At 45.6% G+C, this 27,630-nt stretch overlaps 1 protein-coding gene across 2 annotated transcripts; it reads left to right on the top strand.

The window, feature by feature from the left end:
- Positions 1-421: 421 nt before the first annotated feature.
- Positions 422-27,154, top strand: Prmt2 (protein arginine methyltransferase 2). 2 transcript variants are annotated; one of them, XM_057752052.1, is made up of 11 exons: positions 422-531; positions 6,696-6,807; positions 13,112-13,237; positions 13,945-14,127; positions 17,355-17,516; positions 18,302-18,466; positions 19,275-19,450; positions 21,913-22,042; positions 24,724-24,860; positions 25,803-25,974; positions 26,605-27,154. In XM_057752052.1, exons 2-11 carry the CDS (start codon positions 6,754-6,756, stop codon positions 26,635-26,637), a joined length of 1,338 nt encoding a protein of 445 aa, XP_057608035.1. In that variant the 5' UTR covers positions 422-531; positions 6,696-6,753; the 3' UTR covers positions 26,638-27,154. The 2 variants fall into 2 exon arrangements, with proteins under 2 accessions (XP_057608035.1, XP_057608034.1); XM_057752051.1 differs by lacking the exon at positions 422-531 and adding an exon at positions 5,486-5,602.
- The last annotated feature ends 476 nt before the right edge of the window (positions 27,155-27,630 follow it).

Raw genomic sequence — 27,630 nt, 5'->3', positions numbered from 1 at the left:
AGTGTCTTGAGTCCACGAGTCCCCCTGCTTGGTAAATTGTTATAGAATGTGTTTCCACATGTATCACATTTTCTTATTTTGTACCACACCAAATTCCATCCAAACATTTGTTTTCATTCGGAAGTCAGTAAAACCTTCCAGAAGAATAAGCCCAGTGAGAAGCTTGGAACAGAAAGCAGGGCCCTGCCATTTCTTTGCTCTGGACCCACAGGGCCAGGAAAACAAAAGGACCCAGTGCAAAGACAGCAGGACTATTGTTTTTGTGTTTGCGTTTGCACCCTCGAAGTTTTGGGACAAGCTGGACGCGGGAGTGTGGGGCACAGCCACGTGAAGCTGCCGTGTGAACGATCCCTGTGTCGTATGTACTTGGTGCTCCAGAAGTTTCTCAGAGTGTGAGAGAACTGTGGGAACGATCCTGGAAGCGGTGGAAGGAAAGCTGCGTTCTGTGGTTGTGGAAGTCTCCTGCATGCAGTTGTTTTCATTCTGCTTTTATGAAGAATGGGCGATCCGTCAAATCATGGCGAGTTTAAGGTTGGAAAAATCTCAGGCTCATCTATCTTTTCTTTTAACTCAGAATTATTATTCTTCACACAGTGTTGTAGCTTTGCTGTGGGCCCAGAACATCACACAGCGCTCAGCTACATCCTTCCATGTGAACAACTGACTGCTGCAGCTATGAAAACTGATAGTTCTACAACTTCATTCTGGCTTAGCTCCAATAAGAATGGCTAGGAAGTGGGAATAAGTTAACTTGTTTTAGAGAGTTAAATAAGGAATAGTTAGAACCTGAAAGTGCCATTGAGTGTTAATATAAACAAAAATGAGAAAATACTCAAGGGAAGGATAAGCTATTTTTTGGAATTTAAAGTAGCCAGCTGGGCTTGGTGGTGTATGCTTTTAATCCCAGCACTTGGGAGTCAGAGGCAGGCAGATCTCTATAAGTTCAGGGCCAGCCTGATCTATACAGTGAGGTCTAGGCCAGTCAGAGCTACTTAGTGAGATCCTGTCTCCGAAAATAAGATAAAATAAAAGGAATAAAGTTGAGTAAGTTGATATATTTTGTGATGTTAACATGCTTAGCATTTAAAACTAATTATTGTGCTTCTGAATCTTATGTAATATTTTAGAACACATATTAGCATACATTAATTATATACAATGGATTTCATTGTGACATTTTGTATATGTACGTAATGTATTTTGATTTTATTCATGTAATATTTTCACTTCACTTATTTAACTAATGTCTACCTGTTGAAGCCTTCTTCAAGATTTCTTGAGCAGGATTTTTACAAGTTTCTGAACTCAGCCTATGGTAGTGCCTGGCATGGCTTTGGCTGGCACTGTTCCCCATTGGAGGACCTGAGGATCTGCCTCCAGCCCTGCCCACCTTCTTCCTGTCTGTGTGGGGCTCCCTCCAGATGGGTCACGGCACACAAAGCAGACAAAGACAGCGGTTATGTAACCAGAGCTTTTAAAAGAAAAACTCAGCCTCCAAGGATCAGAGTCACCGATGCCTGTTGACTCTCCCAGAGAAAGGCCACCTGCTGCCTTAATCACAACCAAGTTCATATGCATGCTTAGCCTTTGCCTTAATAGCTTCGCTTCCAGTCTGTGTTGTGTCATAGGTGGTGTGTGTGTGTGTGTGTGTGTCCTGACAGTAGGCCGTGTAGTGGGGATACAAGTCAGGTCACTGAAACCAATAAGTGGTCAGGTGTATTTTTGAGGCAGACTTTGCAACATAATTGACAATGACCCCCCCCCCCCCAACCTCTGGCATAGTGACCTATGTGCACCCATGTTCTGCACCTAGCATGATGACTATGTGTACACTCAAGGGAGGGAACTCTTGCAGGGACCACATGCTCAGCAGTCAGGCCTGACTGCTTCAAGAGTACAGAGCTCTATGTCCGAGGGGTAGAAATGGCGACCAATATGCACATCTCAGAGCTGGAAGCTGCTCATGGGAGCTTGATGAAGAGGGAGTATCCTCAGAGCCACACGGCATTCACAGTGCAGCTTTTCAAAGAAAGCCTGACATTTCCTGGCCAGGGAAAGAAGGTTAGCCGGTTCTTAGGCTTGGCCTGGCTGGGGCTCAGGGGAGCATCTCTTCGTTGTCATGAGGGAACTTGCGTTTCAGAGATAGAAGACTTATTTGTATCATCGGTAAGTGTCAAAGCTAAGACGTGAGCTTGGGGCTTCCTGCAGAGTCTACGTTCCAATGTGGTGCAATGCCACCTCTGCACTGAAGCACAGGAAATGAATGGTTCACTTGTTATAGGAACAGAAATGATTTTTATGCTGAGTCTTTAGGCATAGGCTTGTAATCCCAGCTACTCAGAGGTCTGAGGCAGGAAGATCATGAAATGAAGTCAAGTCTGGTCAAATAACAAAGAACCTATTTCCAAATACAATAGAAAAGGTGCTGGAGAGTCTAGTCTATTTGGCAGGTTCCCGGCAATGAGAAACTCTGTCTCAAAGGGGGGGAAAAGGTGCACGCACCTGAGATTGTCTACTGACCCTACATTCATGAGCACACACATGAACATACACCAACAGCAAAAAGAGAGCTGAGATCCAGCTAACCGTGTGTCCTAGTTAGGCTTCTATTCCTGTATAAACACCAGGACCAAATGCAGCCTGGGGAGGAAAGGGTTTATCTCATCTTCCAGGTAACCGTCCATCACTGATGGCAGAACTCAAGCCAAGAACCTGGAGGCAGAGACTGAAACAGAAGTCGTGAAGGAATGCTTTTTACCGGCTTGTTCCTCAGGGCTTGCTCAGTCTGCTTTCTCATACAAACCAGAGCCACCAGCCCAGGGGTGAAGTAGGCCCTCCTACATCAATCATTAATAAGACACCTCGGGGTGGTTAAGAGCACTGGCTGGTCTTCTGGAGGATCTAGGTTTAATTTCCAGTACCCACATGGTGGCTGGGATGGAACACTCCCTTCTGGCCTCTGCAGGCATTGCATTCGTGTGGTGTACAGACATACACGCAGGCAGAATACCCATACATATAAAAGTAATGATAATTTTTTAAATTAATGACTTACACATAGTCAAGCTGATGGAGGCATTTTTCTCAATTTAGGATGACTGTTTTGTGTTAGAAAAATCTAACCAGGACACACCAACACATTACAGTTCAACCACAACCCTTCCTTTTTGTTTGTCCCCACAATCTCATATTAATACCACGATATAAAACACAAGTGACTTTAAAAGTTTTAAATTTTTCAACACTTCTAAAAGCCCAAGTTCTCTTTAGAAGTCCAATATCTTTTTTTCTTTAAAGTCCAAAGTTTCTCAACTGTGGGCTCCTGTCAAATAAAGACAAATTAAATACTCTCTTTCTTCAAGAAGGAAGAACCAGGGTGCAGTCACAATTAGATCTAAGCAAAACCAAAGCTCAGCAGAATAAAAAGTTCAGTGTTTGGTGTCTGGGCTCCAAGGGCCCTGGGGACGGCTTTCCTCGCCCAGCTCTGCCCCCCACAGTACACATCATCTCATAGTCTTGGGCTAGTTCCTGCTCTGCTGCCATGGTGCTGGTATTCCCAACATGCTACGGTCCCCTGCAGCTGAGGCTGCACCCTTACCCTCGACTCTTCCTGGCCTGTCTTCAGGACCTCAAGGCCTGATACACAGTGCCAGGCCTCAGCTGCTTTCCATGATCCCTTCGTGCCTTCAAAACCAGTACCACCTGAGTGACTCTTATACCTGACCAAGTTCTGCTACCAGAATAAGATGTCGCCTCGCCCATCTGAACCACAGCTTCTGTGTGTGTGGACCCTGGGGAAATAGCTCCAGAAGATTTCACTTTAATGATGCTGGTCTCTTAATCACCGCTAATTTCTCAGTTCCAGCAAACCCGCATCAATTGTGCCAGCGAAGCAAGGGTTTCACTCCAGTGTTTCTGGTCTCTTGTTAATCCCAGCCGATTATCAGACTCTGCAGTTCCTTATTCGACATGATCATTTAACTCGTTTCCCCTTTTATTTTTGAGATTACAACATAATTACATTTTTCGCTTCCCTTTCCTCTTTCCAAACTCTCCCACATGTCCTTCCCACCTCTCCTTTAAATTCATGATCTTTTTTCCCACTAATTGTTATTGCTTGCACGTATGTATATACATACACATTCTAAATATAACTTACTCGGTCCCTATAAAGTGACTTGTATGTTATCAGGGCTGACCATTTGGCACTAGACAACCAATTTGTGTGCTCTTCCCAGAGGAAGACCACCTTGTCCACTCTCGGCTTTCCTCAGTTGCCTGTGGTTTTCTGTGTAGGGGTGCGGTCTCCCTGGGCTTTCCCCATCCTTTATGGCATGTCCATTGGTGTCCTCCTTGTTCAGCTCATGTTTGGGAAGCCATATTGGTGAGACTTTCTGGGTGTAGCTTCTGACATTCCTAGGAGACATAGTCTCAGAAAACTACCTGATCTTCTAACTCGCACACTCTTAGAGAACTCAGGTCCACCTGCCCAGGGGTAGCCTTGCCCACAGTGATTTGGGCCCTCCCACATCAATTGCTAATCAAGAAAATGCCTGCAGACTTGCCAGGATGGGAGGATTTTCTCGACCGATGGTCCTCTTCCCAGATGACTCTTACCTGTGTTAACACAAAATCTTACCAGGACTCAGCCACTTTCCAGCATGTCTGTGACCCTAGATCCAGTTTCCAGCAGCACATGTAAAAACTGTGTGTTTGGTTTTGAGACTGGATTTCTCTACATCGTAGGATTTGGATTATGCTGGACAAACACATCCAACTAATTACTATGCAAATCTGCTTTTGCCTGTGCAAATGGTAAAATTACGTGTGTACTAAAGCTGTTTTAAAATATTTTTTCCTGATTTATTATCAGGAAATCTTTGATTTGTATGCCTACTTTAGATACCTAGAGTCACATAAACACTTCTTGCGGAGAAGGAGATTGCCAGTGGGAAAAGCCTTGCTCAGGGTCACCTGGTGTCAGTGTCCCCCTGAGTACAGGATCTTCAGGAGCGCACCACCGCAGGCCTCAGGTCAAACAGTTCAGATCCTCTAGGAGACCCCATTCAGCAGATGCTGATGCAGACCAAAACTAGGTTATTTGACAGGCAGAGAGCATCAAACACACCAGCAGCCCCAGGTGCACTCAGGACAGCGTTGATGTGCGTTCATGCTTTTGCCTGCGGGCTGCTGTCCGGGTTCGAATGCGCTGGGAGGCGCGGTCTACACCACCTGTGGTCTCCCACCCCAAGTCCAGCTTCCCCGTGAGCTGATCCACACACTTTTCACCTGCTCCCCGCAGCCTCGAGGCGGTACAGGACTAAAAACTAGCCGGCCGGACGCAGGGACACAGAATGCGCCTGCGCTGAGTGGCAGGTTTTCCAGGAGAGAACCTGGGCGGCCTCCAGCTGTGTGTACACGCTGCACACAGGGTTCAAATGAACTGCGCCTGCGCGGGACACAGGTCTGGGCGGGGCGTGCTCTTCGGCCAGCCTGAGCGCTCTGCGCTTGCGCAGGTCTGGGGCGGCGGCTGAGGCGTCGGGTGGGCATCATCCGTTCCTCCCCGGTGTAGCCTACAATTCAGCGGAGAAACACGGCCGAGGTAGGTTCCTTAATAGACAGCTTAGACAGCTAGACTGCAGGAGAGGCCGGACATGCTAGGCAATAGGTCTGCGGTGCGTGTCTCTAGCGTGCAGAGAGGCCTCCGCCCCCTGTCGAGACTTAGCGTGCTCTCTCGAAGGTTCTATTCCAGCCTTAGCCTTTTTCAGCAGCGCCTGCCCTCTTCCCTCTCCTTTCGTGGTGCCCCTCGCTTCCCCAGCGCCTTTTCACTGGCTCCCCGAGCCACGCCCTTCCAGGACCACGCCCATCTGTCTTATGTATCCTGAGCCACGCCCCCCCATGCCTCTAGACTCCTGTTACCTCACCCTCTTGGCCTGGCTGACCCTCCAATTCATTGTCTTCCTTCCTCCAGGCACCCACCTTATCCTGTTCCCAAGCTTTTCACTGAAGATGTACTTGTAAAGCATTTGTAATTCTAATTATTTCGAAGTATAACGTCCAGACCTAGGAGCACAGCAGGCATTTAGACAAAGAATTGCTGTAATTGAAGATTACACCGCTCCTGAAAAAAGAAAATTAAAGGGTAGGAGGGTGTGTCCGGGCGTGCAGATTTTAATTCTGCCGGTGGAACAGGTCAAGTTCTACGCAAGGGGTAAATTCGAGTTTAAGATGTTAAGAGTTCCACAAAAAAAAAAAAAAAAAAAAAAAAAAAAAAAAAAAAAAAAAAATTGTGATTTATTGTAAGCAAAAACAGGCCTTCAGGGAATAAAATTAATACCTAGTAGACTGAAAAAGGAAGCATATAGTCTTTGAAGTTTTTTTAGATTTTAAAACCCTCAAAGACAGCGGTTCTTCTGGGGGTTGCAGATTAGATATTTCCATTCTGACTCATAACAGTAGCAGCGTTACAATTGTGAATTAACAGGAAATAATTCTATTGTTGGCGTCACCACAATACGAGGAATTGTATTAAAGGGCCGCAGCATTGGGATGGTTGAGAATCATTGCTCTAAAGAGTCGTGATGACCAGCTCCATTTCTGTGCCCTTCTTTATACCCGCAGCGAACCGGAGAGCTGAAGTCAATTTAATTATCAAGTATAACAAGAACTTGGTGTTTCTCTCTTTTTCCAAGCAGATACGGAAGAGAAAATGAAATGACAAACAGCAGTTATGAGGCAGAATCTTATTGAACTATGGAGACACCAGGTGACTGTCCCGGAAATGAGTCACAGGCCATCCCGGTCCTGGTACGTAAGCCACGGGTAACAATCGTACAGAGAAATAAGCACCAGTTGCAGGCGTGATGTGGTTTTCCTTGTCTCTCAAGGTAGTGGCCAACAGAAGGATGCTTGAATTTAGAGAACACTGAGGCAGGGAGTGAGCCTGCTCCTTAGTGCTGTGCTGAGTGGTGTTATGAGCACTTCAGGGAATTCTGTAGCATGCCTCAGACACTACCGTCCCCAGAATATAGTTGTGTTTAGTGATTTTAGGCTTAGGACCAAGAAAATGCTCGGTACTCCAGAAGACCCGTGATTACATGCTGTTTTCGGCTTGGGTACATATATACAGTTTGATTCATGTTACCAGAGGAAAGGTCTCCTTCAGCTTTAAGGAATATTGATTATGTACAATTAACAATGAACATTCAAATAAAAATGCTTTTAAAAATCAAAAACGTCCATGTCTGTGATGTCAGCTTCAACATTTTCTTTCATTCTAGTGTTTTTTCATTCCTTGGGTTTTTAGTTTATTTAATTGCTTACCTTACTGAGACAGGGTCTTGCTGTGTATCCCTGGCTGGTCTGGAACTGATGTGCTCTTAACTCACGGGGCTATGCCTGCCTCTGGCTCCAGAATGCTGGAATTCAAGGTGCCTCCTTGCCCAGCTACTGGGTATGTATGTATTGGGTATTTTTATATGTAGGAATCTTATTTATAGTTGGCTTATTTTGTTAATTATTTCTATTTTCAGCCACAAGATGTTTTAATTCTATAAATGTTCAGGTTTTCTTTTGATAAATGTAAATATTAAGACAATTATAACATAATACTGTAGACATTGAGTATATGTTGCTCAGAGGTGAAAACGACATTGTGTCTTCGTTGCCTCAGAGCGTACACACAAATAAGATTAACACTGCAGACTGTTCTTAAACCCAGACCCATTCCTTCCACTTGGAGAGGCAAACAATCGCTTTATGTATGCTTCTGTGCCCTCTGTATCTTTATGACCTTATAAGGGTTCCAGGCCAGCCAGAAATCAACACTGAGACCAGGTATCAATCAATCAAAACAAAACAAAGGTCCTTGAACAAAGTATGTGGTTGCCCTGTGTGTTTTCTGAGGCTGCTGTGGGTGGTATTGCTGTTCCACAGCTATGGAATGTCACTTTGGCGGTTTGGCCCCGCCCCGCTGGTGGGGCTTCTGCACGTGCCGTGTCTGTACTCCCCAGTTTTGTGTAGGTCTGCTGTGGTCCCACCGCTGTGCCATGAGTTTACATGTTGCTCTGTGTCCATTTTGTTGGGCTCTCAGATGTGTCCACGTCCCTCCTCCTTGTGCTGCAGAGAGTACCTATGGTATTTGATGCTTCAGATTAGATTCCCAGTGATGGCCTTTGGAGCCTGGAGGGCGCGAGGACCTCTGAGTTTCCAGGTGACATCACAAGTTCCCCTGATGGTGTCATAGATTTAATCATGGTCCTTTGGGACGGTTAGAAATGGCTTCTTCTAATTGCTTCGGTGACTTGGGAGTCTTAGCCGGATTGCAGCCATCCTCTTAATACTGCCCCCTAGGGAAGAAGTGCTAATACTAGGAATTTGTGTTTTCTTTTCTTTTCTTTTCTTCTGCAAATCAGGGCGAATCAGTTTTATCTTGTTTAAGAATCAGTTTTTGTTGAATTTCTCTTTTGTTACCTATTTGACTTCTGCTTTTATCTGTATTTTTTTTTTTATTTTTTTAGTGCCCAGTCTTCCCATTTTGTGACATCTTGAGGTGGAAAAGTGGATTACTGACCTTAAATATTTCTTCTTTAACTTGAGGTTTAAAGGTTAACTTTTCCTTGAAAAGTTCCTTTATCTGAACCTCATCCATTTAAATGTTCTGTGTTTTCAGTATTGTTAAAGTATTTTTAATGTACCACAATGGAAATTAGAAAACTTCAGGACAATTGGAAGTATCTTACTTGATTTCTAAATCTTAGGAAACTGTTTTATCTTTATTATTATTGGTTTGTGTGCGTGCATGTGCATGTATGGGCACACAAATGCTGTGGCATGTGTGTGGAGGCCTGAGGACAGCCTTCAGTGCTTTCTTCTTTCTACCTTTTCACAGGATCAGGGGTTGGAACTCAAGTTGTCTGACTTGGGTGGTAAGCTCCTTTATCTGCTGGGCCATCTTGCTGGCCCCACACTAGGGAGAGTCTACTTACTATTTTACCAATCAGTTTTGCCTTGATTGCATTTGGCTGGAAAATGAAACATGCTCTATAATGTTAGCCTTTGAAATTTAATTATTCCTTGTGGGCCTAGCTGTTTGTCATGAGTGATGTGTGTGCCCTTTCAAAGACTATGTGTTCTGCAGTTGCTACAGTGTGTTGTCATTATCACTAAGGTTCAAATGACTTTTGATTATAAATCTTTTTTATGTGTGTATGTATACATACATGTATATGTGTACATGTGTGTGTTTGTGGAGGTCAGAGGGACAAGCTTGGGTATTGTCCTCAGGTATACCAGCTAACCCTTTGATGCAGGTCTCTCATTGGTCTGGAGCTCAGCAGTTATACCTGACCTGCTCCAGGTATAACTCCTGTGTGCCGAGCACTGGGATTGCGTGTACACAGCACGGCGCCTGGCATTTTTATGTTGTTGGTGGAGTCTTTGTTGTTAGTGTCTGCCTTCTTACGGAGTGTTTTATTTCATCAGCTTTGGCTGTAATGAGTAATACAGTTAATTTTAACATATTACTATTTGTTTTCTGTTTGCTACAGTTCTTTACACGTTTCCCCTTTTCTGCCCAGTTTTGTGTTAATAAGACCCTTGATATAACTTTATGTATTGCGTTTATTGGTTTGCTAGCTATATCTTTTAAATATTGCCTTACTCATTCTCTAGAGTTGCCCAGCACCTTCCTAGCCCATTTTAGACTTTGTACTTGACAGTATAAAAATCTCACATGTTAGTTTTATTTTCCAGTTTCTAGTCCAGGGCCATGTGCATTAATTTACATGTGTCGTGAACCCCAGAAGAGTTCATGTCTGCTTGTACGCTGAGAAAAGGGTTTTATGAGAAATGATTTCTTGCATTCTTAGTTTCCATGTAGGCTCATTCCCTTCAGCCTCAACAGCCTGGTTATGTGGTTAGTAGCATGAGTTTATTGTGATGTGTTATGGCAACTTTGGTTTGAGTGAAAATGTGTTTTGCTTTCATTTCTTTGACACAGGGATTCATATTGTAGCCTGGTGTGGAAATCACTGTGCAGACCAGACTGGCCTTGAGCTCACATAGATCTGCCTGCCTCTACCTCCCATCACAATGCCTAGCTCTTGTCTTCATTGTTGAAGATAGTTTATATTCTTTTCCATCAAGGACCGTGTTTCCTTGTTTGCTGCCCATTGTGTAGGGTGTGCTGCTCTGTGGTCCTCTGCCTTATTCCTTTAGGACAAGGTCTCTCACTGAACGGAGGCTAAGCTGGAAGCCAGTGCTACAGTGACCTGATCTTTTTTCTCCCAGCCGTGCCGGGGTTACAGGTACCTACAACCATACCTGACTTTTTGCATGATTGTTGCTTTCCAAAGTCAGGTCCTTGTGTTTACACAAAAGATCTTGCTCACTGAGCCATTTCTCTTGCTCTTGGCCTTACTTTCAGTTTACAAATCCTAAATAAAATAAGTAGAAGAATCTATTTGGAAAAACATTTGCTTAAGATCTCAGAGAAGATCTGTATTATAAAAAAAGTTCTTTTGATCTCATAAAGGTTTGATAGGGAAGCAAAATATATAAAGGAGAGAATAAGTAAATGTGTCTTTTATGGAAGAGCTGACTCAAGCAAAAATTAGAATATATAAACAAAACTCAGAGGGAAGAAAGCCCTGAGAATGTGCTGGAAGAATTGAAAGTAAACAGCTGAGACCCCTTTGTGTAGGTCTCTGGACAGGTTGGAGCATTGGTGATGGCTGTGGTTGCCAAATGTTGAGGCAGAGGGTACCCCATTGGTGGCAAAGTAGGCAGCAGTGGGCCCTAAATTGGAGGGGTATGACATCTTTGAAAAAGTCTGCCCCCAGGAATAAAGTCTTTGTATAAGGATATACACGACACACAAAATTTTTGTGGCATTTTTTTATGGTGTTAGAAAAAGAACAGCAAGAAAAAAATTAGAAGGTGACTGAAGACTCAAGCAGAATTCAGTATTTTATAAAAATATTAGAATTTTCTATAAGATATTGTATAAGAAAAATAAACTGCAAAAAGGGGGGCGAATGCAAGTATCATTCGCAAAAAAGCTATGTGGGAAGGAAAAAAATTACTTAGAGAACAAAAGTAGAAAGGGAAGGATGGAGGGAGAGTAAGAAAAAGAGGAGGGAGGCGCTTGTGCCTGAACCTGGAGCAGGTCCCAGGGATTATTTAATAGAGATAATTAGGAAGAGTGGTACGGTGGGTGGAGGGCAAGCCAAGGGAAAACATCCTATGCTAAGGAAAGTCACAATACTGCAGTAGGGAAAATGCCTAGCGTGCAAATAGGCAGTTAGCAGAATTAAAATAGGGCCAGTAAATGCATAGAGGATCAGGAATGGCCACACTAAGGCAGGAGGTGAGTGGAAACGGAGAATGGTAATTGCCACCCGTCAAACTGGCAGAGATGAAAGTGGCCAGTGTCTGTGGTTATGAGGGAAACGGGTCTTTCGTGCTTGGGCTCAGTAGAGCTAGTCTCACTGAGTCTTGGTCTAGTCCTGGTGGCATTTGGTGATGTGGGGAGAGTCTTGGGCAGGGTGTGGTGGTACACACCTCTAATCCTGGCACACTGGGGGCGCAGGCAGACACTTGAGGCCAGCCTGGTCTACATAGTGAGTCCCTGTCTCAAAATAAGAAGAAACAAACAAAAAAAACCCAGACAACAAGGAAAAACTGATGGTCTTGACGAGTTTTACAGTTCTGGAATTTATCTTAAGGAATTTCTCAGGTACATGCAGGATGATTTGCGTTTAAGAAAATTAATAATTGATAGAAGAAACTGAAAGGAATCTGAATATTAAAAATAGGAGATTGAATAAGTAAGTTCTGGTAATTCATAAATGGGAGTGTTGCACAGTGCCAGAAATGCTATGGGTTTGTTTTCCACTAGGTGCATCCACTCAGGTAAAGCTAGAGCCTTGGCTGGTGCAGAAAAGCACTTCTGGGTGAGTCAGAGCGAGGCAAAGTGAGTTCACTAAACACGCACAAGGGTACTGCATACTTTAGATAAAGCACTGGTGTTTTGAGAGAAGGGTGTGATCCCTTGGGCTTTTGAAGTCACATTGCTTAAAGGGTGTAATTTATGAGGAAGTTTAAAAATTAAGTAGAGTTAAAAGAGAGATGACTGGTTTACTTATTTTTCTTAAAAGAATTTTGGTTGTGACTGGAACCATAGGTGTCTTTATGAGGCACACTGTTTACAGTTGGGTTTGACAGAAATGTTCTAATACGGTTAAACTTAAAGGCCATGAGCATTCAGGTCCTACTAAGCAGAGCTTGCTGTTTTTAACATCATCATCTGAGGTGTCTTTGAGAAGCTAAGCATTATCTGTTAATCTGCTAGGTAGTCTTGGTTTTATTGTTTGTATTGAAGCCACTTTGTCTTTTTTAAAATTCCTTTTTTTAATTTCATGTATAAGGGTATTTTGCCTACGTGTATGTGTATGTACCACATACATGGAGTGTCTGCAGAGGCTAGATATCAGATCTCCTGGGACTGGAGTTAACAGATGGTTGTTAGCAGCCATGTAGGTGCTGGGATTTGAACTGGGATCCTCTGGAAGAAGTGCTCTTAACTGCTGAGCCATCTCTCCAGCTATGAGTCTATGTCTTTAAGGCATGTTTATTCTGGTGAAAGGTGCCTATGGGACCCAGGACAGAACCTCCCCAAGTCTCATCCGCATAGGTCCTGGCTGGGCTGCTGGTGTTTGAGGGTGAGGTGGAGGCTTCTACTAGTTTCTATCACCTTCCATAGGTCCTTCTATAGCTACCTTGTATCATTGCCCTTTGAAGGGATCCCTGGGGTCTAACACGCAATGGTATCTCCCCCACTAAAGGAGTATCACTCTCAGGAAGCAGAGCTAGTGAAGCTACAGACCAGCTCCCCTTTCTTGCTGCTTTGGTTGACATTCTCAGAATGGAAGTCATCCTGTCTTAGAGATACAAAGGAGGACTGAAGGTGACTCAGATGATTTGAATAAATACTTGGTCACACAGTTTTTATTTGAAGCAATCCTAACCACTTGGTAGATAGAGAGAGGAAGGTATACATCTGCAACAAAGCTCACAGCGCTGTACTTGTGTCTCTCCTTGGCCGTGATAGGAGGAAGACCCCGTGGATTATGGCTGTGAGATGCAGCTCCTGCAGGACGGGGCACAGTTGCAGCTCCAGCTGCAGCCAGAAGAGTTCGTGGCCATTGCAGACTATACTGCCACCGATGAGACTCAGGTATCCATGATTACTCACCTGATCGTGCCACACGAATCTCAACATGCTTCATGGTAAAATTCACATTCAATGATTAAACAAGATCTGTGTCTGACTGTTCACTACTTAGCCTGACAAACCACCCCCGCAGGATCCAAAGACCTGCAGGAGAATGGGGAAGCATCTCCCTTCTTGGAGAACTTGGTATAGAACCCCCTGACCACAGGACAGCGAGGCTGTCAAACCACTCTATGTCTTTCACTCTGGTAGGAGCATGCCTCCTAACTGAAGCAGCCACACCTGTGTGTCTGCCTGCCTTTGTTTTTAACAGTGTAAGGTCAGGGCTGGCAAGACAGCTCAGTGGGTAAAGGTGCTGGCTGCAAAACCTACCCCTGACTGAGATCCCTGGAGCCTCCGTGGTAGAGGGAAAACATACTCTCAAGTTTTCTCGCCTTATACATATGCTGTGGTGCATGTGTGTACCCCTGCATGTGCGCGCACACACACCAAGTACATGTATGGAGAGAATGTTGGTTAGGTTGTATTCCGTCTGATGGTGGCCCCATACATTTTTATCTTGCTATTGTTTTCTGCAGAGTGTTGGTCATCACTGATTGTGATTGGGTCACCGATAATGGGGACTTATTACCCAGTTATCGGTGAGATGCCAGTCAGCTGGACTACTTCTCAAATTATAACTTTCATCCGTCTCCGTGGTTGTTTTCTAGCTCAGTTTTTTGAGAGGAGAAAAAATTCTCATCCTGAGACAAACCACGGCTGATTGGTGGTGGGGCGAGCGTGCCGGCTGCTGCGGCTACATCCCTGCCAACCACCTTGGGAAGCAGATGGAGGAGTATGACCCCGAGGACTCCTGGCAAGATGAGGAGTACTTTGACAGCTACGGAACTCTGGTACCTGCTTTCCAAATTCTCTGTTGAGCTGGTGGGTCCTCCTAGTGCTTAGCACAGAGGTGCCAGGATCTTATTAGAATATCCAGCACTCTCACCATGGAGTGAACGCAGCTGTGCATGAATGACATTTGGTGTGAGCGAGCTTATGTGTGGACAGAACACTACATATGGACATATGTTGTAAGGAGTGGGCTGCTTGTTTGTCCCGGCTGCCCAGTTAGCTTACACCCGAAATAACCACACAGAAACTGTATTAGTTAAAACACTGCTTGGCCATTAGCTCTAACTTCTTATTGGCTAACTCTTACATATTAGTTTAACCCATCTCCATTAATCTGCATATCGTCGCCACTTTGCAGTGGCTTACCGGAGATTCTAACCAGCGTCCATCTCAGGCAGAGGATCCATGGCTTCTTTAACTCTGCTTTCTTTCTCCCAGAATTCAGTTCTGTCTTCTCCACCTACCTACGTTCCACCCTATCAACTAGGCCAAGGCAGTTTCTTTATTCATTAATCAATTAAAGCAACACACAAACAGAAGGACCTCCTACACCAGACATAGACATCTGAGATTCATGTGCCTCATATATTGCAATGATTTTTTGTTTCCTTAAAACTAAAAATTTAAAAAATGTAAAAATATCTCCTTCTTTTTATGGCCCAGTTGACCTGTGAGTTGTCATCTGACTCTGGCTGAAAAATACTATTAGAGTGAGAAATTCTGAACTCTCCTCTCAGTGTTGAAAAAAGTCTTCGTGTTTAAAGTCTGTTTCACTTTAAAATTGAAGTAGAAGAATTGTGTGACCCGACCAACAGTAGTACTACATCAAGTCTCTTTATTCCCACTCCGACAATCAGTAATCCTGTGGCCCGAGGTGTAACCATCCTTAAATCTTAATCTAGGGTAGACACTAACTGCTCGTAAGGTGAATGCCACAGATTTGATGCTGAGTGGGAAAAGGAAGAGCTGGACTTATTGCCTTAGTCACTGTTCTACTGCTGTCAAGAGACACCATGACGGAGGCGACTCACAAAAGAAGGCATTTCACTAGGGGCTGGCCTAGACATGCTGTATCATAAGACTAGATCTAACTGTTGTATGTTTATGATTAAAGCTGGAGAGAGGGCTTAGTAGGCAAGAGCACTGGCTGCTCTTCCAGGGGACCCAAGTTTGATTCCCAACATCTGCACAGTGGCTCAGAACCATATGCCATTCCAGCGACTCTGACACCCTCTTCTGGCCTCCATGAGAACCAGGCACAGACGTACATGCAGACAAAACATCCATATACCTAAAATAATACAAATGACCCATCCCCCGATCACACACACAAACGAAACAGGAAAGCTTTCTTCTAGTCCATCCAGGAAAGGCACACGATGAAAGAAATAGGAGGTGCTTCTCGGACTGTGGACCCCACAGCAGCCGCTCAGCTTCCCTTCGGGAGCAGTGAGTACTTGTGCCTTTGTTGTTAGAACAGCTAGGATTCTGTGCTACACCGTGAACCACTTACTGTGCAGTTTATCTGTTGTCAGGAATAGGGCATTTGCCGTAGCTTTTCCTACAAATAACCTGTCTCCAGCTCCAGTTATGGACCAAAGCTGAGCTATCTCACATTGCATTTCTGGGGTCTTTTTCTGGAGTCCCTGTTCATGCTTTTGCAGTTCACAACTGCGACCACCAATGCGGCTTGTAAGGTCCAAGACCCGATCTTTCGCATTTTCCTTGTCTCTTAGGTATTTATGGCTTTGTAGTTATTATCTTTTTGTACTTTTCTACATGGCAAACATGGTACCATGTACGTGGACCCAGAATTAAAACAACATGATGGCTCTTATATTGACCTCCCTCCCTGGTGCATAGGACTTGCTTTGTGTTAAAACTGTCCTGTCTACCGGGCCAGCTCGTGAAAGGAGGGCCCTGCATCTCCAGCTGCGCTGTTTCCTCTGTATCCTTTGGTTATTCTGTGTGTTTGGGAGTTCTGTTATTGTCCCCAAAAGTGTTTAGAATTTGATGTCCGTTTGATGAGTTGACTGCTGTGTTCTTGAACATTCTTCAGCTTGACGTGTCTTGTCCTGAGGTCACTGCAGTCACTGCAGCTCCACCTGATTGATTTTAGGATGTCACATTCTCCATCTTTTTGCTTTTAGCCCAGCCTTTATATTTAAAGTAGGCAGGAAAGTGGTTTTTGACCTTTTAATCCATGCAGACAGCCTCCTGAGGAAGGATAGCCTGAGGTGTCTTCCTTTGTTTTCATCTTTTTTTTTTTTTTTTTTTTTTTTCCCAAGACAGGGTTTCTCTGTAGCTTTGGAGCCTGTCCTGGAACTAGCTCTTGTAGACCAGGCTGGCCTCGAACTCACAGAGATTCGCCTGCCTCTGCCTCCCGGGTGCTGGGATTAAGGCGTGCGCCACCACCGCCCGGCCTTTGTTTTCATCTTATGGTCATGTTATTGTGAAATCCCCATCCAGACCTACTGTTTGTGTTGGTGCTACTTGGGCATTGTCTGGGTGACAGCGAGGCGGCTGCAGCCCCAGGTCTAGACTCCTCTGCCCCAGGTCTAGACTCCCCTGCAGCGTGTTTCCCTCCCTGGTACTTCAAGGTTGGTTTTACGGTGTGTGTGTTACAGTGGCTCAGCCTGGCCTACAGCCAGGGTTCTGCTAACCCCTGAAGGGCCATCTCTGCTTCTTCGAGCTGAGATATTTTCCTACTGCAGACATAGTAGGGTTGGCCAGAGCATTGCTGACCCTGCCCCCCATGATAGTTTTAGTTCTTGCATGGAATTAAGTGCTAAGTTTGAGTAAAGAAGGTTTGGGGGGACCCTGTTGCCCCCCTGATGCCTTCTGCATCCATCCAGTGTTTTCTCTTGATGGATACCTGGTAAGGATACCTGGTAAGGATGCAGAGTCCTTCCTGCCTTGGGAAGTATGTGGGGATGCTTACTCTTCTCTTCTATGTGGTTCACATCATTTTCTGCTTATCTGACTGACTTGGGGAAAGTGTATGTTGAAGGCTAAGAAGTGGTTCTGCTCTGATCCAGGACAGTTCCAGAAATTTCACTCTTTTTCACCGTCACTGTTACTTTTACCTCTTGGCATATTTGATCTTTTGCTGTTAAAGTCCATTTGCTGCTGAGACTTTTAGGAACAGGGGTGGGTGCATGGGCTGTGTCCCAGACTGCGGTTCAGGCCCAGGCTCTTGCAGTGACTCTTGATGTGTTGTTTTCAGAAACTTCACCTGGAAATGTTGGCTGACCAGCCTCGCACAACGAAATACCACAGTGTCATCCTGCAGAACAAGGAGTCCCTGAAGGACAAGGTCATCCTGGACGTGGGCTGTGGCACTGGGATCATCAGCCTCTTCTGTGCTCACCATGCACGGCCCAAGGCAGTAAGTGTGTCTGCCTCCATCTGTGCCCAGCTGTGGGCCATGGTGAGGGAAGTAGCCAGCTGGCCCATCTGTGGCCGAGACTGACATACTGTACTGGCCACAAGCAATATAAGTGGAGCACGACAGAACAGAAGTGACAGTGATTCTGTGAGACGTTACTCTAGTTCACTGTAAGAAAAGAAGGTGGGTGTGTATGACTATCCTGGGCCACATAGTTAACCTGCTCCGGTACAGGCCTTTGGCTCTCTGATGTAGACCTTGTCCTCCTACCTTTTATGGCATATTTGTGCTGAGCTGTGGCCTCATGACAACCTGATATGGTGGCCAAAACGTCAGTTTACAGGGCAGTGATGACTGGACCAGTCCAGGAGCAGCATCCAGAGTCTCTTCCACTTCCCCCTCGAACTTCTGGTATGGTTGTCTCCAGGCTATAGATTCTAACTTCCTCACTATTCGTTATGGTTCTGGGCACCCGTCTTGTGGTTACAGGGTGCACGGGTTGCAGGTGGAAGCCACCTGTAGAGCTGAGGCTCCGCCCACCCGCAGTCCTGGTAGAGCTGAGGCTCCGCCCACCCGCAGTCCTGCTCGCATTTCCTTGTGGAGGCTCAGGCAGGAGACAGACTCAGCAGTGGCGCCTCGTTCAGCGCACTGTTCAGGCCGCAAGAATGCTGCTTGGCTGGGCATACCATCGGCCTCCATTCACAGCATATCGTCCTCTGTCTTCCATCTCACGTGTCTGCCTGTGGGGTCAGGACGTGTGCTAACAAGCGCCCTTCCCTCCGCAGGTCTATGCCGTGGAGGCGAGTGAGATGGCACAGCACACAGGCCAGCTGGTCCTGCAGAACGGCTTTGCCGACACGATCACGGTATTCCAGCAGAAGGTGGAAGACGTCGTGCTGCCTGAGAAGGTGGACGTGCTGGTGTCCGAGTGGATGGGGACCTGCCTGCTGGTAATTTCTCACCTGCGGTGGTCTGGGTGGTGGGGTTCTCATGTTTCTCAACCTAGCACCCTGGACCCGTCTGAGGAATTTTTTTTTTTGTTTTGTTTTGTTTTGTTTTTCGAGAGAGGGTTTCTCTGTGGCTTTGGAGCCTGTCCTGGAACTAGCTCTGTAGACCAGGCTGGTCTCGAACTCACAGAGATCCGCCTGCCTCTGCCTCCCAAGTGCTGGGATTAAAAACAATCATAATTAATTATGATTTTTTCTGAAATGGGCTATTATTAATTTATTGAATGATACTGGCTCAGTGTCTGAAATCTTAAAACCATAAACAAACAAAGAAAACCTCGAGACAGGTCTGAAATGAATGTGACTCTCAGCTCTCTGATTCTTCTGCTCTTTCCTGGGGCATTGTCAGAAGGCCTAGATTGTTCCTTCAGTTAGTAGTGTTTCCATCTTCATGACTCCACCTCCTGTAGGATAGCCCTACACTGTCTCTGAGGCTGTCATGTCCCCAGAACTTCATAGAGTTTCTGATGGCCATTAGCTTACCTTGGATCCCAGTTCAGTGAGAAGTGACATGATTCCAGCCCTGGCTGTGATCCATACGTGACAGTTCATTGGAGTGTAGACTAACTCCCCTGCTGTGATCCATATGTAACATTGTCATTAGAGTGTAGACTAAACCCCAAGTTCTCAAGTATGGTTTGCTGGGCTGACTGGGATGGTTTGGGGCTAAAACTGAAATTCCACAATGTCGCTTTCTGGCGGTGGTGTGGGGGACCTTGGTGAGATGCCTGCGTCTCTTCCTCCCGTGCAGTTTGAGTTCATGATCGAGTCCATCCTCTATGCCCGGGACACGTGGCTAAAGGAGGACGGTGTCATCTGGCCGACCACGGCCGCCCTGCACTTGGTGCCCTGCAGCGCCGACAAGGACTACCACAGCAAGGTGCTCTTCTGGGACAACGCCTACGAGTTCAACCTCAGTGCACTCAAGTAGGTGTGCGTGGCCGCTTGCAGGGTTGGCTGCTGTGCAGGTGAGCTCCTGGCCAGAGCGAGGAGCTGCGTGGGCAGCCAGTTGAGGGTTTTGATGTGCGCCACCCAGGTGTCGCCTCTGCCTCTCAGAGATAGTCTCGATAATCTGTGAGGGCACAGCTTTCCCTCCTATGTCCTCTAGGAACCCACAGTGAACTCAGAAACATTGAGATTTCTCTTGTTTCTGTCTCCTTTGCCTTTCCCTGCCCACCCCTCCTGATCCCTGAGATGGTTGTGTGTATGGGGAACCTGTTGTAGGTAGGAGTTATGCCTGCTTCTGCCTTCCCTCCACTCTCGGCTATGATGGCAATCCCAGTACTTGTATTCCTGGAGGAGAATTCACATCAGGACACAGGTAGAGCAGGCAAATAATCAAGGATTATTTTAGTCTATGCAGAAATAAAAGTTGCTGGGAATTGAACTCAGGACCTTTGGAAGAACAAGCAGTGTTCTTAACTGCTGAGCCATCTCTCCAGCCCAGCAACCATATGGTGGCTCACAACCATCTGTAATGAGATCTGGTGCCCTCTTGAGAAAGAGACCTGGTCAATTTTAGACCATGAAACCCGATATGGACAAGTTCAACAGAACCGCTATAGGCTGGCTGCCCATGCTTGCTTCAGCATTGCCAGGGCATAAATTTCATTCATTCATTCCAGAAATAAAAGTGAGAAGTAAGTGCACTCTCCCCACCCCTGGGCAGCATTGCCAGGGCATAAATTTCATTCATTCATTCCAGAAATAAAAGTGAGAAGTAAGTGCACTCTCCCCACCCCTGGGCAGAGAATGGACCGAGCCAACTGGCAAGAGTAAACGGCTCCTATAGTATCTGGATTGCCCACCCGTGGAGTGGACCGAGGCGGTCCCTTTCCTAGAAAAGATGGAGGGTATCTTATGAGCCATCCTCATCCACAGTTTCATCTGTTATAATTAGATGCATTAGATATAAGGACATGCAAGAAAAGGCTGGGTGTAGTGGCACATGCCTTTAGTCTCAGCACTCAGGAGGCAGAGATGGGTGGATCTTTATGAGTTTGAGGCCATCAAGCTAGTTAAAAGTCGGCTTCAGAATGTTACCAGCAGTGCAGCTGGCCCAGTCAGCTGTGATCTTCACGTTGTGTTCCCGATGGGCCCTGATGGTTGATGCTGACATAAGTGTACTTATTTTGGCTGTTTAAATCGGCAGGGCTTTTGCTCAAGGAAGCCAGAACAGAAAGGCAGAGTATAATAGCCACTAGCTAGGGCATCCGATAGCCCTATCCCTGATGTTTGTCCTAGAAAATGAGTATCAGAAGCAGTAGTTATATTAACAGATTTTAACAATGCTTACCTACCCAGTGTGTTCCTCTTACCTATCTTAGGAAGGTAGAGACTTGAAAAACCATGGTGAGGTCTGGACATGGTGGCACACATCTTTAGTCCTAGCTTCCTGAGGCCGAGGCAGGCAGATCTCTGATCTCTGTTAGTTAGAGGCTAACCTGGTCTACACAGCAAATTCTAGACCCTGTCTCCGAAAAACAAACAAAACAAAACAAAATAAAATAAAAAGCCGTGGTGGAGCTATAGCAACTAAACAGTGCTGCCCCAGAAGGAAAGCCTATGAGTAGGGTTCAGAGCAAACAGAGTGCAGGCAGCTTGGGATGATACAGGCAGACTTGAATTTAAAGGGGGGGGGTGGGGCTGAGTCTTCACAGTCCTCATTGATTAGCCCTTTGGAGGAATTTCTTTCCTTCCTCCTTCACACCAAGCACTAAAACTGTCACCTTTATTAAAAATCTTGGTTTGCTGTTTTAGGGAATTACCCTGTGCCTAATTTAAAGGAACACTGCAGGTGCTGTCCCGACTCCACAGTGGGCCAGGGCAGGTGTGGTGAGGGTGGCAGGCACCAGGGGGAGGAGGGTTGACATGGGGCACATGTGCACAGGGGGAGTGGGAGTGGGTCTCAGCACCTGTGGGTCCTGCTCTTTGCCTCTTGCTGCACTTCCTTAGCTACAACACACAGGGTTTTTGCTTGTTTTGTTTTTCGTTTTTTCTTCCTGAGATTGAGACATGGGCACCTGCTCCTGTCTTGCCAGTGTACATGGGGAGTAGTTAGATATTAGACTGTCCTTGAGTTTTCTGCATAGTAAGAGATCTGTAGAAAGTATTTTGAGGTAAGTGGATTGAGGAGGTGTTCACAATGCAGAAGAATCCTCTGGTTTGTCATGGTTGGCTTCCGACTGCTCAGGTCCCTATATTGATATGATAAGGAGGGGTCACTGACTCGCAGGCTCTGAGGGGTGACTGATGGGGCTCAGCAAGGCTGGAGAGCCAATGAGCTTTGCCAGCAGGGGATGGCTCACCAGGCTCATTTATTACTGCAAATATATTTATGGCTAAGTCCTTGCCAATGCCTTGAGCCTTTCCTTTAACTTTCCCCCTAGGTCTTTGGCAATCAAGGAATTTTTTTCAAAGCCCAAATCTAATCATATCTTGAAGCCAGAAGATTGTCTCTCTGAACCATGCACCATATTGCAGTTGGACATGAGAACTGTGCAGATCTCCGACCTGGAGGTGAGCGGCCGATCTGTTGCTGTCATTAAATGGTTGCATGAGCCAACAATAGCAGACCTGTGCAAGTGTGTGTGTGGTGGTCTGAGTGACAACTGCTACACCAATAAATGAGCTGTTATACTCCATTTAATACCATTTTTTCCTTCTTCTATTTTGATTTTATCCTTTAGATTTTTATATTTATATTTAATCTCTTTACTGTCTTCAGTTATTTTTACATTATATTTAATGTTCTTGGCATCCTAAGAACCATACAAATTATATTCCATTTATTGTAGTGTAGATGGAAGTTTTTGTCCTGCCTGGTTCTGCAGCTGTTTAGTCCCAGATAAACATACAGAGGCTTATATTAATTGTAAACTGTTTGGCCTATTGCTCAGGCTTATTACTAACCAGCTCTTAAAACTTGAATTAACCCATAGTTCTTGTGTATATTTAGCCATGTGACTTGATACCTTTTCTCAGTAAGTCATTCTCATTATGCTTCCTCTTTGTCTGGCTTGCAACTGTGTCTCTGCCTTTCTTCTTCCCAGAATCCTCCTAGTCTGGTCCTGTCTGTACTTGCCTGGCCAATCAGTGTTTTATTAAGCCAATACAAGTGACAAATCTTTACAATGTATAAGAGCATTATCCCATAGCATTTCCCCAGTTTTTTCTTTTCAAAACAAGAACCTTGAATCTAATCTACTTTGTTGTGACCAATACTCAAATATAAATATTCATAATCCTTTTTTGGGGGGAATGTGGGCATAGTTTTCTAGGCTATTTCCTGATTATTGGGGGTACTGGTAATCTTTGGGGGACCCTGAGAAAATTTAAGATTATGGTTAAATCCTGACTGGAGCATTCTGTGAGGCTGGATCACCTCAACCAGTCACCTGGAAGTTGTTCTGGCTGTAGAACTCAGAGGAAACTACAACAGAGGTACTCTGAGATGCTGGATCATCTGTGCTGTCCACTTGTGTCAGATTTTTTAGGGATTCTTCTTCGATCTACCTGATTTTTCTTAATCCTGATTGAATCCACAGCCTCTTACTTCCTGTAGAAATAAAAGCAGAACCTCTTTCTCAAAGTAACATATCTTTTGACTTAAATTTTGAAGTCAAGATACTTTTAAAATATGTTTGTTTTAATTCAGAAGCATTTATAATCAAATGTCTTTTAGTAGCTGTTGCTCCTTCCTCAGCAGTCAAACAATTCAAAGACAACACAATAACATACAGTATCCAGACTCTTTGTATACTTTCCATCTTTTTGTGGCTTTAAAAAAAATATTCTATTTTTTAAAGGACTTTCTTTATCCTTTTTCTTTTCTCTCCCAAGCCTATGTATATTATTATTATTATTATTTTTTTTTTTTTGGTTTTTCGAGACAGGGTTTCTCTGTGGTTTTGGAGCCTGTCCTGGAACTAGCTCTTGTAGACCAGGCTGGTCTCGAACTCACAGAGATCCACCTGCCTCTGCCTCCCAAGTGCTGGGATTAAAGGCGTGCGCCACCACCGCCCGGCATGCCTATGTATATTATTAAACACACTGAAAATCGTTTAGAGTTTTTTTTTTCATTTGAATCTGTTTTTACGATATATCTCTATCTTTTTCTGACCACATGAGTCTTTAATCTGCTAAGCAACATGGCTAGGATTAAAGTAGCAGCTTTGGCGACTGGCTTCACCCCATTTCTTGGCTTTCTGAGAGTCTAGGTTCATGGCAGAGGTACTGGTGGGAACCACATTTATTGCCATATTTCTGTGGAGTTTCTAGGTCTCTGCCACCACCAAGAAGCCACCGGCTGCTCATAAACACTGTTTAAGTGTTTGGCAGCAGGGCCTCTTAAAATAGCTGCATGTTTTTTGCCACTAATGCAAAGTCAGGAAGCCTCTCTTAAAGAAGCTGCACCTCTGCTTGCCTCTAGCAAACAGAGCCTACCTGAGAAAATGCTACTACTAAAAAGCAGGGTTTGACTGTGTTTTTTTGTGTCTAGAACCCCTTCCCATGCTCTTTCAGGTTTTTTGTAGATGTAGTTGTCCATGTTGGGTGCCATTTGTAGATGGACATTTCTGTCCTGCCTGGTCCTGCAGTTGTTCAGTCACAAATTAACACTTAGAGGCTTATGTTAATTATAAACTGTTTGGCCTATTGCTCAGGCTTATTACTAACTAGCTCTTACAACTTAAATTAACCCATAGTTCTTATCTATATTTAGTCACATGGCTTGGTACCTTTTCTCAGTGAGGCATTCTCATCTTGCTTCCTCTGTGTCTGACTGGTGACTGCATCTCTGCCTTTCCTCTTCCCAGAATTCTAGTCTGGTTGCCCTGCTTGTACTTCCTGCCTGACTACTGGCCAATCAGCATTTTATTAAACAAATACGAGTGACAAATCCTTACAGTGTATAAGGGCATTATCCCACAGCACTGTAGTACAGTGATTGAGGAACAAATTCTTCCAGCTCTTTACAGCCATTATCAATGACAAAATTCTTGATACTTTTCTCATGGTTAGGGTTAGGTCCAGTGACTACTGTATGGGCATGGGAGTTTGGGATGGATGAGGTCAGTGGAACCTAAGCCATATGACACTATCTGCATGACCCAGGGTGGCTTGCTGTGTTGAGGTCAGGGTTGGTATAGAGATTGGCACTGGCCTGTGGCACCAACATGTTATTCTGTGTTTGGGTGCAGACCATGCGTGGTGAGCTGCGATTTGACATCCAAAAGACTGGTACCTTGCATGGCTTCACAGCTTGGTTCAGTGTGCACTTCCAGAGCCTAGAGGAGGGTCAGCCTCAGCAGGTGCTCAGCACAGGCCCGCTGCACCCGTAAGTGACCTACTGGAGGGAGGCAGGAAGAGGTGGGATAGAGCAGGTGATAAGGAGTAGATGGGAACAGGCTGGTCTACTGTGCTCCTGGTACCCTTGGCCAGCCATGTGGGTTGGTACGGGATGCCTCTTGCCTTGGCTTTGCTTCTGCCAGAAGATTATACTTCCTGATACATTTCCCTAGTGTGGAAGTGCGTCATAGACTTGGGGCTTTTCCCTGACCTCTCCTAACCCCTCAGCCCACAAGCTTGGATGCATGCTATGCCTGGCCTGATGCTATCCAGCCTCTTATTCTTCTGTAATGTTGTAGGTGGGATCAGTTGGGTGTGCCTTGCCCTCACCCCTGTGGCCCAGAATGAACAGGAACATTTGAGGAGCGAGTGGAACCACAGGGCAGTGTGGCCCGGGGTGCTGTATGTTATTGGTACATGGGCTGACATGAGACCAAAGAGCTAGATACAGCACTGAAGCAAAGGAGTGAGAGTCCTGAGCCTCTGGCTGCCTGCCTGTGGTGTTACAGTTGACCGGCTCACTTTAAACATCCTTCTTCTAGAAATGATGTTTGGCCTACCTTGGTTGTATGTGCCACTGATTAACAATGACAGAGTGGACTCTATCCACTGGGCTTGGGGACACAGAGCTCAGTGTAGCCGTTTGACCCTGAGCTTCCATCCAAAAGGCCACCCAAGTGAACCTTCCTCACCTCTACAACCTGAGCCGTCTCTGTAATATCTTCCCCTCTGCACCCGGAACGACATGCCAGCCCCTCGTGTTGTGGTTTTGATCCCATAATGACTTCAGATCATAAGATCGGCTGTGGGAGGGCAGCCCTGTGCCTTGTTGAACATGCTCCCGGGTTCCTGGGCAGCACGGGTTGTCAGTGCAGAGGACCTTATTGGGTCTGCCAGGCGAGGCTTGTAGGTAACTGTCTCTGTCTTACAGCACCACACACTGGAAGCAGACCTTGTTTATGATGGATGACCCAGTCCCAGTCCACACAGGAGACGTGGTCACGGGCTCTGTTGTGTTACAAAGAAATCCAGTGTGGAGAAGGCACATGTCCGTCTCCCTTAGCTGGACCGTCACTTCTACACTCGACCCCACGTCACAAAGAGTAAGACATTTATTTGTGAAATCATGTGGTGTAGATGCTGGATCCCAGACAACTCTGGGTGGTAATTAAGAACTGGGACAGACGTGTGTCCCCTGCCGTGGTTGGCCCAACCTGTCTTGTATTATTACAATCTTCATGCAGGACAAGCGTGTTATTTTTAGATTTCTATAAAATCTAAATTATGTTTCTTCTTTCATGTAGTAGGAGGTAGAATGTGTAAGAAGGTAAGTGTCTAACCCTCATGGGACACAGCTGGTCAGAGGAGTCCTGAGCGCAGCTGCCTGGGGCTGCTACTTGTCCTCTTCCTGTACGAACTGTGTGCGAGGCGTGGAGGTGTCGGTGGAATGCCGTGGGCTGCACAGAGTCGGGTGGGGTGTCAGGCCTCAGGTGTCAAGGCTACTGGAAGGTGGAGCTCTGTTTTTGGATACAGGGTTAATGTAGGAGAGAAGAAAAAAATAAATGGTTCTCGTTTACTTTGTGGCAGTTTTGCATTCAGTGTCAAAATGTTTGTCTTTAACGGTGCACTGGGAATGCCATTCCATCCAGTGTTAAATTATTTGGAAGTACTGTGTTAATCAAGCAGAAATAATGACTTACTTGATCGAATTCTTTTCCCTTCTGACTTTACAGGTTGGAGAGAAAGTCTTTCCAATCTGGAGGTGACGGTTAAGCCCAGCTTGGGAGTCAGGGTCATGGTATGCATCGTGATGGAAGAAGATGCACCTGGCCATCCATACGCATCTGTCCCATGCTGACCCCTTTCCACCTCGCAGGTGACATCGAGCCCTTCACAGATAAGCCCCCGGGCTCACTCTCTTGTAGGCTGTGTATAGGTGTTCTTCCTGCGGTGCCCATCAGCTGCTGGTTGTGACCGCGTTCCCGCTGGGAGTAGTTGTAGCGTTCTCAGACAACACATTTCAGCCCGTGTACCTGTGACCGTGGTGTCCACTTCTTGTGTCAGTGGTGTCTTTGATGTCCTTGCCCAACTGCTCCACATGTGGACTGTGGCTTGCAGAGCCATGCTTTGGTATGAGAGATAACTGAACCCCTGAGTCTCAATGCAGGGACTGGTGGTGGCAGTGTGTGTGGTGGGCTCTGCTTGGGTAGTACAGTGTGTGACATTTTATGGGTAAATTATATGTGGGACATAGTATGTGCTCAATAAATATTTTTAAATGAACAAATACTCTCTGTCCTGTTTCTATGCACATACACTGTTTCTCATACATCTGGTGTGGTTTGAGTGAAATTGGTCCCCACAGGCCCATAGAGAGTGGCACTATCTGAAGGTGTGGCCTTGTTGGAGTAGATGTGGCCTTGTTGGAAGAAGTTTGTCACTGGGGCTAGACTTAGAGGTTTCAGATGCTCGAGTGAGGCCCAGGGTCACTTTCTATATATTTCAGATATAGAATTCTTAGATACCTCTCCGGCACCGTATCTGTCTGCCTGCCACCATGCTTCCTGTCATGCTGACAGTTTTATTGTCTGCCCACTAGCTGACAGCTGGGGAAACTGCATGTGGCAGTTAGCTCTGCAGCCATTAAAGGTTGTTACCCAAAAGTTGGGTCAGTCATAAAAGGTAAAACAAGTCAGGAAGCATCTCTTCCCTCTGGAGCTGGAATTATTCAAAAGCAGAACAAATGCAAAACAGGGTCT

The sequence above is a fragment of the Chionomys nivalis genome, chromosome 19 (assembly GCF_950005125.1).
Source record: "Chionomys nivalis chromosome 19, mChiNiv1.1, whole genome shotgun sequence".
Taxonomy (NCBI): Eukaryota; Metazoa; Chordata; class Mammalia; order Rodentia; family Cricetidae; genus Chionomys; species Chionomys nivalis.
Note: the sequence above shows the minus strand (reverse complement) of the source record. Positions and strands in the feature narration are given on the sequence as shown.

Bases quoted from the DNA above. Each gene is read 5' to 3' on its own strand.
- Prmt2 (XM_057752052.1), top strand. From the start codon at position 6,754: ATGGAGACACCAGGTGACTGTCCCGGAAATGAGTCACAGGCCATCCCG. The intron at 6,808-13,111 runs GTACGTAAGCCA...TGGCCGTGATAG, and splicing joins CACAGGCCATCCCGGTCCTG to GAGGAAGACCCCGTGGATTA. The intron at 17,517-18,301 runs GTAAGTGTGTCT...TTCCCTCCGCAG, and splicing joins ACCATGCACGGCCCAAGGCA to GTCTATGCCGTGGAGGCGAG.